Raw genomic sequence first — 12,341 nt, 5'->3', positions numbered from 1 at the left:
ATGGATTCTCTCGAGAAGTATGGGGAGTCTCGCGAGACTCCAGTGCATAAAGAGCAAAAGAATTCAAAGCGTGACAAGAGTGATGCCATCAAGGTCCATCACACCGAGACAGCGAAGTGTTCAATGTGTAATCAAGCACAACATCAACTGTTTCAATGCGAGACGTTCAGGAAGCTTTCGCTCGCCAGCAAGCGAAGCGCTGTCGGACAAAGGAACTTGTGTTTCAACTGCCTGAGGGATGGGCATCGGGCCCAAGACTGCCGTAGCAAATCCAGATGCCAGAAATGTCAAAAATCTCATCACACTTTGCTGCACGACGACACTCGAAACACAAATTCAACCACCACGGACTCACAAGCCGAGTCTGATAAGAAGGAAGTGCCCTCCGGTTCAGTTGTTGTTCATCACGCTGTCTCCAATAAGAAAGTGCTTCTTCCAACGGCCTTGGTCAAGGTCACTGATGCTTATGGAGTGCAGCAAGATTGCCGAGTCTTGATCGATCAGGGTTCCGAGTGTACTCTGATAACTGAAGCGTGCGCTCAACGTCTCAATTTGCAGCGCACTCACGCACGACTTGCAATTAAAGGAACAGGACAATCCAATGTTGGCCAAACGAGGGGCGCAATGGACCTGCACATTGGTTCACGATATGACGCTGAGAAGAAGATCTCAGTAAAAGCATTCATCCTGGACAAGTTGACAAGCAATTTGCCCGGACAACCGATCTCTACGAATGGGATGAAGCACATTGAGGGGCTTCAGTTGGCTGATCCAGAGTTTAACCGACCCTCAAAGATTGATATCATACTCGGAATGGAGTATGCATGGGAAATCAACCTTCCGGATAAGCGATCGGCTCCTGGCTGCCCGATTGCCCAGCTGACGATATTCGGATGGGTTCTAGGAGGAGCTGTGAGTGATGGCTCGCAGCAGGACACAATTCAGGTGCTTCACACGCACTTGGATCTCGGAGAATCGCTTCAGCGATTCTGGGAAGCAGAAGAGTTGCCGGAAACGAAGTTCTTGACGAAGAAAGAGCAGCGATGTGAAGATGATTTCATATCCACCCACAAGCGAGATGAGACTAGAAGATTCACGGTCAAATTGTGCTTCAATGAGGATCGTGAGACGCTCGGCAACTCTGAGAAGGCAGCTCAGGCTCGTCTTTTCACGATGGAGCGCAAGTTCAGGCGCAATCCGGACTTTCACAGTCAATACACAGCCTTCATGGAGGTATACTTGACATTGGGGCACATGGAAGCTGTCCCAGACGCTGAGAAAGACAGGAAGGAGGCTTATGTTATTCCACATCAGGCTGTTGTACGCCCATCGAGTACGACGACGAAGCTGCGTGTCGTATTTGATGCCTCATGTAAGACGACAAGCGGAATCTCACTCAATGATGCCTTGGCAATAGGGCCACAAGTTCAAGATGATCTCCTGTCAATCTTGCTGCGTTTTAGGACGTACGAGATTGCCTTTCAAGCTGATGTTGAGAAGATGTACCGGGAGGTACAAATTGCCAAGGAAGACCGAGACTATCAGAGGGTGTTTTGGCGCAAAAGCCCTCTCGAACCAGTGAAGTTGTATCGCCTCAATACTGTCACATACGGCACGGCTAGTGCGCCCTATTTAGCGACACGAGTTCTTCAGCAGATGGCGATTGATGCAAAGGAATCTTTCCCAGAAGCGAGCAATGGAATCCAGTGTGGATTTTATATGGATGATCTGCTGTATGGCGCAGCAACAATTGAAGATGGAGTTCGTGTCAGTGACGAAATCAAGACAGTGTTGATGGGGGGAGGATTTGCACTTCGTAAGTGGGCCTCCAATGCGAAAGAAGTCCTGGGAACAAAGGCGGAGCATGAGATTGCTTCCCATGAAGTCGATACTGGAGTCAGCACTCTGGGCCTGAGGTGGTATCCAGAGCAAGATGTCATGAAGGTGGAAATCCACATTCCACAAGAAGTCGAGACGCGACGCGCGTTTCTGTCGGAAGCAGCGAAGATCTACGATCCTTTGGGCATTGTGGCTCCTGTCACGGTGAGATTTAAGATCCTCTTCCAGAAGATTTGGGCTGCTACGAAAGACTGGGACGATGCTTTAGAGGAGGAAGACAAACAGGAGTATGAGGCGATCCGACGTGAGTTCGAAGCGCTACAATCAGTTCACGTCCCACGATGTCTTCCTCATGATGGTCACAAACTGGAGTTGCACGCATTTGCGGATGCGTCAGAGAAGGCCCTCGGCACGGTGATCTACGCACGGAGTTGTATTCAGGGAGAATGCAAAATACGTCTAGTCATCGCCAAATCCAAGGTCGCTCCACTGAAGCCATCATCAATCCCTCGATTGGAACTCAGAGCTGCTTGTCTGCTGAGTGAAGTGGTGAAGAAGATAAAGGATTCATATCCTCACATGGAAGTCTCCGTGACAGCGTGGAGTGACTCAACAACCGTGTTGCAGTGGCTTCAATCCCATCCCAGAAGGTGGCACACATTCGTTGCCCAGCGCACAGCAAAGATCTTGGACGTGCTTTCACCAGGAGCGTGGCGGTACGTGCCAACAAAGGAAAATCCAGCAAACTGCTTGTCGCGAGGCGTCAAGCCCAGTGAACTAGTGAATCATCCTCTCTGGTGGACAGGCCCGCAATGGCTCGCTGAGGACTCAAGCGCCTGGCCAGAGAACAAAGTCATCATCCCCAAGAACACAGGTGAAGAGAGAGTCATCAAATTGCTAGCTCACGCCACGCTGAAGAAGAGGTTTTCAGTGTACGATCTCGTGAAGGAGATCTCGAGCTATCGCAAAGTGGTGACAATTGTGGCTTATCTTGTGCGGATGTGCACCAAGAAGGAACAGCGAGAAATAGGCCCATTGACAGTCAAAGAGCGAAGGAAGGCTTTACTGCATCTCATCCGAGATGTCCAGGAAGAGGAGTTTAGTGAGGAGATCGCTCAATGCCGACGGGGGGAGCCTATTTCCAAGGGTAGCAAGCTCTTCAAGCTATTGCCTTTTCTGGATGAAAATCAAGTGCTTAGAGTGCGTGGACGTCTGAAGTATGCTGACTTGAAGTATGATGCACGACACCCGATAATTCTCCCAGGAAATCATCGATTCGTTGAGCTCCTCATTGAGAATTGTCACTTGAAGAATCTTCACGCGGGCTTCAATCTGACGACTGGCTTGCTGAGGAGTGAATATTGGATTGTCGGTGCCCGGAATGTGACGAAGAAGGTGCTGAACAGATGTGTGACGTGTTTCCGACACCGCCCGACTCTCCAAACGCCTGTGATGGGGGATTTGCCAGCCGTGCGGGTGAGCCAAATCCGCCCATTTGTGAACACTGGATGCGACTACGCCGAGCCGTTCGAGATGAAGACATCGAGTTTGAGAAACGCCCGGACTGTGAAATCATACATATGTCTATTCGTGTGTATGACAACGAAGGCAGTGCATCTCGAGGCAGTTGGTGATCAATCATCTGAGGGTTTCATCAACGCACTGCGACGATTCGTTTCTCGACGAGGCTATTGTCAGCACATCTATTGTGATAATGGTCGCAATTTCGTCGGGGCGAGCGCGAACAGCCCGCAAGAGGAACGGCATCTTCGTGGAAACATCTGCAGAATCATGGGCGAAGCGAATGTGCAGTTCCACTTCAACCCGCCGTACGCGCCGACGTTCGGAGGCCTCTGGGAGAGAGGCGTTGGATCAGTGAAGTTTCATCTCAGGCGTGTGCTGGGCGAGACGAAGCTCACCTTTGAGGCGTTCTCCACTATCCTGTGCGAGATCGAGGCCTGCCTCAACTCCAGGCCACTCTGCGCGATGTCAGTGGAGCCCGAGGATGAAGAGATCCTCACCCCAGGGCACTTCTTAATCGGCCAGCCGGTGCGATTGCTGCCCAGTGAGGACGTGACGGACGTGCCGATCAATCGGCTGAAGCGATACGAGCTGCTGCAGAGAGCTGTGCAGAGTTTTTGGAAACGCTGGAAGGATGAATATCTCACGAGTCTGCAGCAGCGCCCGAAGTGGATGAAAGAAAGCTCGTCTCTTCAACCGGGAGATCTCGTGTTAATCAAGGAGGACAACGTGAAGCCAGGAGAATGGGCACGAGGTCGAGTCATCGAATGTCATCCCGGGAAGGACAACATCACCCGCGTTGTTTCCCTGAAAACAGCCGGAGGAATAGTCAAGAGAGCGGTGAATAGATTGGCGAAACTTGTATGAGTGTATATGCAAGTATGCATTATTGGTAATAAGCTGTAATGAAATCAATAAAGTCAGTCACTTGTCAGCAACCAGCCCGAGTGGATTGTTTTATATGGCGATCCTGACTGCGTGAAAATGGGTAGCAACAATTCTAAGAACGTTGAATCAAATGGTGTAGTAACCAATAGTATCATTGTGGACACAGTGAGTGTGGAGTCCAAAGAGTTTTTGATCATCCTAATTGCTCTCTTAGTACTCAATGTGTTAAATTTCGGTTTTAAAATATATAGAGCACATTTAAAATCCGTTAAGAAAAGGTATACGGTGAATGTTTAAGTGAAAAAAAAAACCAAGAAAACATAAATAAATAAATGGATAAATAAATAAATAAATAAATAAATAAAAGAACATTACAAAAAAAATCAATCAATAATCGAAGTGTTGAAAGAGATCGTACTTTGGACGTGGCGGACTCCGAGTTCCTGATTTTGCTGATGCAGTATTAGCGGTCATCGAGCTTTGCCGCGCATCGAATGGACATTGGATACCCGACTTATATACACCTTTTGCTTGACATGCAAATTACAGCGGTCATCGTGCTTTGCAGCGCATCAAATGTACTTTGGATACCCGACCTATATACACCTTCTGCTTGACGTGCAAATAGCATCGGTCATCGAGTTTTGCTTCAAACATAAACAGTGGATTTGACCTCATTCTCTTATTGCCACATTAAAAATTGACCCAAATTTTAATGAAGTATTTTTTCTCAATAGGTTATGCCTGGTACTGCTGCAGAGAGGTTGCGTACACTTAAAACAGACATCTACAGATACTGTAAGAGATTTTTAAAAAAGGAGTTAAGCAAAAACCCTCATACTATTGAAAAGAACAAATTACTTTTAATTGAATCTTATAACGCTTTTGTATCTATCGTACGCGACACTTGGAACGACTGGAATACTAATTCCAGAGAAATTATACACAGAGAACACACCGCGATTAAAGAGAGACTCGCGAGAGTTTTTGGGAAAATTAACCAAAATATTTCAATTCCAACCGGGTTTTCTCCTATTGATCCCACGTCGATTATCACATTGTCCTCGGATGATGAAGATAATCGAGATGATGAAGATGATCAAGATGATGAAGATGATCAAGACGATGAAGATGATCATTTTGACGATGTTAATGACGGTAGTGAAGATCGTGGTAACTCAGAAGTAAAAATTGAAAACGAAATCGCGCCGAACCCTATTCTTGCCATTGCCGGTACCGGTAATCCTTTGAATATGTCCGATTTTAATTTGAAAACAGCCTCATCTATTGTGGGGGAATTTTCGGGTGTCAATGTACTTGATTTTTTAGACACCGCAGAGTATTACAACGACACTCTGAAAGACGTAGCGCAGCAAACCCTGTATTTAAAATTTTTGCTGAAAACTCGGCTGAAGGATAAGGCGAAGAATGCATTCTTAAGTGAACCAACTTCTTTCCAAGAGTTTAAGAAGACTTTACTAGATAGGTTCAAACCGAAAGAAACGGTGTCCTTATTACAAAAAAAAACTTAGCTCGGCACGACAGGACAGCCGTTCTGTGAACGATTTTGCGGGTTTTGTAGAGACATTAGTTTTCAAATTGAATGAACTTCATGTATCACAGAACCCTACTGCCGCGTCAGTCGTTACAAAGCTGAACGATGCCACTGGATTGTCTTCCTTCATCTCTGGCCTCAGACCGGAGATACAGTCGGTGGTAATCGCGAGCCGAGTCGATACGTTGGCTGGTGGTATTGAGGTTGCTCTTCAAGCCGAAGCCAGCCAAAGGACTTCAAAGCCCTATTCGGTTTTGAAATATGATCGTGGTCGAGGTCGCGGTCGTGGTCGCGGACGTGGCAAGGGAAAGAATAACAACAATAATAATAATAATAACAACAATAACAATAGCAACAACGGTGGTTCTGGTGGTCGTGGCGGCGGTCGCGGCGGCAATAACCGCCATCGTAATAATAACAATCCTTTTCAAAGAAATGTCCGTGTTATTCAAGGACAAGTTGATAATGGATCCCAGGATGTCGCCCAGGGAAACGCGGGCATCTCCCAGCTCACCCTGGGAGATTTACCCAATTAACGGAAGATTCAATTTTGATTAATAGAAGTGTTTTCAATATTAACTCTGACTTTGCTGATTATGTTTTGGCTCAAATCAATAATTCGGAAAAATTTTCTTCTTTCCTTTTGGACACACAAGCAGACATTTCTTTGGTGAAATTTTCTGAAGTGCTGTTTAGTAAAATAAATTCTCAAAATAAATGCTCTCTTAGGGGTATTACGTCAGAAGTAATCGAAACCTTAGGAACTGTACAGGTTAAATTAAATTTTGATAAATTTTATCTGTTTGAAACACTTCATGTTGTATCTGATGATTTTCCGATTCCTTCGTCTGGAATCATAGGAAAAGACATTATAAAGAAATACAAATCTATTATTGACACTGGATCCATGCAATTCAAAATTTTAATAAACGGCTGTTGTTATTCGACCCATATATATCAAGGTCCATCTGAAGATCTTATTGTTGTACCCCCTCGTTGCGAGATAGACAGAATTTTTTCGGTTTCCTTTGGGGACAACACAGACTTGGTTGTTGAACCTCAGGAAATCCATGAGAAAGTGTATCTTGCTAGACAAATTGTATCTAAAGAAAGCGAATACATTCGTTTACTAAATGTCAACGATTTCCCAGTGATGATAAACAAAAACATAAACATTAAAACTCATAATTTAACAGATTTTAATGTTTATAAACTGGGCGACTTAAGTAACAATGATCGAACGCGTCGTGTCTTGGAGAAGATAGAGAAAAACGTTCCGGCTCATTCTAGACCGGAAATGTTACAATTAGTAGCAAAATATGAGGAGGTTTTCGCATTACCGGATGATCAGCTCACTGTTAATAATTTTTATGAACAGCATATTAAGGTATCTGATGACCATCCGGTATATATTAAGAATCGAAGGATTCCCTTCGCTCAAAAAGCGGAGGTTGCGAAACAAATTCACACATTAATAGATCAAGGGTGCCTTGAAGAAAGTAATTCTTCCTATAATTCTCCTATCCTATTAGTACCCAAAAAATCTATTAATGGTGAAAAACGCTGGCGTCTTTGTGTGGACTTCCGCGCCTTAAATAAAAAAATTATTCCAGACCGTTACCCTCTTCCTAGAATTAGCGACATTCTAGACAGTCTAGGACGATCGAAATACTTTAGTATTGTCGATCTGTTCTCTGGCTTCCACCAAATCCCCCTTCATCCGGACTCACGAGACTTCACGTCTTTCAGTACAGATGAAGGTACATTCCGTTTTAAAGTTTTACCCTTTGGGTTAAATATAGCTCCTAGTTCATTTCAGAGGATGATGAACATCGCTTTCAGTGGCTTAGATCCCTTTACATGTTTTTTATACATGGACGACTTAATTGTCCTCGGAAATTCCAAAAGTCATCATCTTCAAAATCTGGAATCAGTTTTTGCTACATGCAAAAAATATAATCTTAAATTGAACGCGGAAAAGTGTCCTTTCTTTCGTTCAGAAATTACTTATCTGGGGCATACCTGCACAGATAAAGGTATTTTGCCGGACACTTCAAAATACGAAACAATTAAAAATTACCCACAGCCAGCCGATAAAGACAGTGTTAAGCGTTTTGTAGCTTTCTGTAATTACTACAGACGTTTTATTCCTCATTTTGCAGATTTAGCCGCACCATTAAATCGTATCACCAAGAAGAATATTCAATTTAACTGGACAGACGAGTGCGAGAATTCTTTTCAAAAATTAAAATCAAGCTTGCAAAGCCCAAAATTATTGCAATATCCGGATTTTTCAAAACCTTTTTACGTAACTACAGATGCTGCTAAGTACGGAGTAGGAGCGGTTCTTTCGCAAGATTTCAATGGTGAGGATCTACCAATTTCGTTTGCGTCAAGGTCCTTCACGAAGGGTGAACTTAATAAATCCACCATCGAGAAAGAACTCCTTGGAATTCACTTTGCTATCACGTACTTCAGACCTTATCTTTATGGGGTTAAGTTTGTGGCTCGAACAGATCACAAACCGTTACAATATTTGTTCACCATGAAAGATCCGTCTAGTAAACTCAGTAGAATTAAATTTGATCTGTCAGAATATGATTTCGAAATTGAATATTTGAAAGGTTCGGAGAATGTTTGTGCGGATGCACTGTCTCGAATCGATTTTTCTTTTATCAAAAATTTAGAAAGCGAACAAAACAAGATTTTGCGTGTAACCACAAGAGCAATGACAAGACAGCAACAGCAAACTACACAGACAGATGCAGTTGCTTCGCGTATTTCTTCTTCCGAGAGCAAGGAGAAAATCAATGTCTATGAATGTGTCGAAAATCTTAAGGTATCAAAATTTCAGAGACTTGTTTTTACTATGGAAAACGAAGGAACAACCATTATGTTGTCTTCTCGAATCGGAAGATTGACTTCGTTGACTAGATACCCACTTGAGAATGATAGATTAGATTTAGATTTAATTCTATCGGACCTTGAAGGCAAGGCCATCAATGCGGGATATTCTAAGTTAAAGATATCACGTGATGATGATATCTTCAAGTTGTGCACAACTAGTGAATTTAAACAGGCCGGCAATGAATGTTTAAAATCAATTACGATAGCTATCGAACAACTTATAGAAACAGTCTCAGAAAAGGATGAAAAGTTAAAGATTTTACAAACTTTTCATGATTCACATATTCACGGAGGACATTGTGGGTTTAGGAAAACAATGGCAAAAATTAAAAGCCGTTTTCGTTGGCATGGTATGAATAAGAATATCCGAATTTATGTCAAATCGTGCCACATTTGCCAAACCACTAAACCAAAGCCAAGTACGAAAATGCCAATGTGCATTACATCTATTCCGCAGCGATCCTTTGACGTCTTAATTATTGACACAATAGGTCCTTTTCCGGTAACAGAACGAGGGAACAAATATGCAGTCACTGCTATTTGTGATCTCACTAAGTACTTGACTACGGTAGCAGTTCCTAGCAAGGATGCAACTACAGTAGCTAAAGCTTTAGTTCAGGAAATTTTTTTGAAATATGGTTTTCCAATCGAATTAAGGACAGACTGTGGTACAGAGTATAAAAATGAGTTATTTTCAGAGTTGACAAAACTTTTATCAGTGACTCATAATTTTTCTACTCCTTATCACCACGAATCGTTAGGATCTGTTGAAAGAAATCATCGTAGCTTTAACGAATACCTTCGCGCGTATGTTGGTGCATCATCTGCTGATTGGGACCAATATTTGGTATATTTCACTTATTGCTACAATTGCACTCCAGTCGAATCTCTGAACTTGTATACTCCTTTCGAGTTGGTGTTTGGAAAAACGGCGAATGTGTTAAATTTTCTTTCAAAACACTCAATCGATCCTGTGTATAATTTCGATGACTACGTTAAAGAACTGAGATACAATCTTCAAAGCGCACACCTCTCTGCTTCAGAATCAATCATTAAGTCAAAATTGCATAATAAGAAATATTATGATAAGAATGTTAGACCTATTGAATTATCTGTTAATGATTTAGTGCTCGTCACAAATGAATCTCGACATAAACATGAACCTCTTCACAAAGGTCCTTATAAAGTAATTAATGTAGACAATTTGAATATTACAGTAAGAGATATTGCAACTAATAAGGATCATTTGATTCATAAGAATAGGATAGTAAAATAATTTAAGTAATTAATTTTTTTTTTAGAATGGTAACCTCTATCCAATATACCCTATAAATATAATCTCAAAAATTTCAATAATACATACATATATACAAGCTAAACAAAAAACAAAAAAAAAACACACAAAAAGAAATAAATTAAAAAAAAGTAAATAAATAAATTATATATACATACTCTCATATGAAATATTACGAAACAACTAGTGGACATAATGGGTTATATACATACATAATTTTGTTATCATTGCAATGAAACATATTTTAAATATTATTTCTTATATCTTCATGATAAAACATAGGTAATATCATAAAATACCTAATAAATTTACACATATATATATATATTACTTAATAATTATATTTTATGCTCAATTCATTTTATAGCAGCGAAAATTTTTTTTTCTTTTTTGACGAGGTTACTGCACAAGCATAATATTTGTTAAATGTAATAATTTTCACCGCTTCCTGTGCGAAGTTGTTTTAAAATTTTGGCTCAATCAAATTTTATCAAGATTGTTGGCTTCCAATTATTGAGATAATGCAAATGCATTCCTTTTAAGGGGGTGGAAAGGCCATCTACTCATATTGTTTAAGAAATGCATTTCCATTTAGTTCTAACAGATTAAATTCGCGAGGGAGATGTATGAGTGTATATGCAAGTATGCATTATTGGTAATAAGCTGTAATGAAATCAATAAAGTCAGTCACTTGTCAGCAACCAACCCGAGTGGATTGTTTTATAAACTGCCTCTAGAGTAGTTTCGGGAGGGAGAATGTGAATGACTATTCCTTGTGTGGGTGAGTTGATGATGGGCGAGTTGCGGCGAAACTGCAATAATGCCGCGGAGGTGGCGACGCTGCGTGACTTGGTGGAAGAATTCGGATGAGTAAAGAAAAGAAGTGAATTGGAGAATAATTTAAAGTTAAATAAATAGTTAAATAAGTAAAAAACTAGTGGAATATCACAGACTATTATCACAGCAGAAGTTGAAAGTGGAAAAGTGATCACAGCGAGTGTAGACAAGGAGAAAGATCACAGACAAGGAGAAGATCAAAGCGTCACGAGGACAGAGAGAAGAATCCGGTCATTTTCGCCGGGTTCTAACCACATTATTCTCTCTCTCGCCCTCCAGGTATCTTTCACGAAGTCAATTGCATTGTGTGGACAGGAGATTCTTAACCAGTTGCAATATTCTAATCTCCAGGTACCTTCAGAAGGCGTAGTGTACGTGCGCAGGGAGATATCTAATTACCCTTCTCAATTATATCTCCAGGTACTTGCCACACGAGGGTTGGTTTGGAGGTGTTGTTGGAGAACTCTAGAGATAGAAATTGCCTGATTCTGGGGGATTTCAATGCACACAGTGTACTCTGGGGTGCAGAATCGTCTAACAGTTGGGGTGTAATGTTGGAGGAATGGCTGGAGGTTGCTGATATGACGGTTTTGAATGATGGCAGATGCACTAGGATCGCGTGTCCGCCCCGCAGTTCTAGTGCAATCGATTTGTCCTGCGCATCAAGCCATCTCGCTGCTGATTGCGAATGGAATTTGTATGAAAATACCTTGGGTAGCGACCATATTCCGATCCTGTTGAAAGTTACAATTCAACGTGGGCGGGATGTTATTGATGATGTTCAGGAAGAACATTCTTAGACAACGCCCAAAACATTGTCTTGGGCAACGCGGCAGTCACATTAAAATAGTAACCCAATTATTGTCAGCACTTTTGTAATGAGAGCGACCTAAATTTGAAATAAGTCGCGAATAAGGGGAAACTAATAATAACAAAATTCCCTTTATAAGACGGGTGTAGACACTGAATAAATCAGATAGCAATTAGCAGTCAAGTAAATTGTTCTTACTGTGACCATCACCACCCCTGAGGAAAACCACTCCGAGAGGCTCCACACCGAAGCAGCCATCAAGATTTCATCAGTAAGTGGAAACGCTGTCTCACCAACGACTGAATCGCCAAGTAACTCCGAGTCAGTGAAACAAGGCTGATCAGTTCCCAAGAGCCATCTCAAAACCAGAGATTACGGCTCCTGGACAGTGACTGCGAGAAGTTTCTTCCTCTTCATCTCACGCCGAGTCCACTGAGGGCATTTCTGCCTCAAGCTCTGTGGATTTGATCAAAAGGCGGAGGGAAATCTTACTAGAGATCCCTGAAGAGGAACAGCAAACTCCGCGCACTGTCGCCAAAGAGTAGGGGAATAATCTGACGAGATTTTAGATTATTCTCCCCCTCTATGTGGGTTCCAGTACAACCCCTTGGCTGGAAACTACATTGGTCCTTCGAGCACTAGTCGAAGTTGATCAAAAGATTTGGTCTTTGAGACTAACGAACCACACA

The 12,341-nt window shown here is 42.2% G+C and overlaps 1 protein-coding gene across 1 annotated transcript; it reads left to right on the top strand.

The window, feature by feature from the left end:
- LOC132265511 (uncharacterized) lies at positions 1-4,227 on the top strand. Its single transcript, XM_059766208.1, has one exon. The coding sequence runs from the start codon at positions 1-3 to the stop codon at positions 4,225-4,227; it is 4,227 nt and encodes a 1,408-aa protein (XP_059622191.1).
- Positions 4,228-12,341: the final 8,114 nt, after the last annotated feature.

Source organism: Phlebotomus argentipes, unplaced genomic scaffold (assembly GCF_947086385.1).
Source record: "Phlebotomus argentipes unplaced genomic scaffold, Phlebotomus argentipes genome assembly contig_20, whole genome shotgun sequence".
NCBI lineage: Eukaryota > Metazoa > Arthropoda > Insecta > Diptera > Psychodidae > Phlebotomus > Phlebotomus argentipes.
This window is presented reverse-complemented; position numbering and strand designations above follow the sequence as displayed.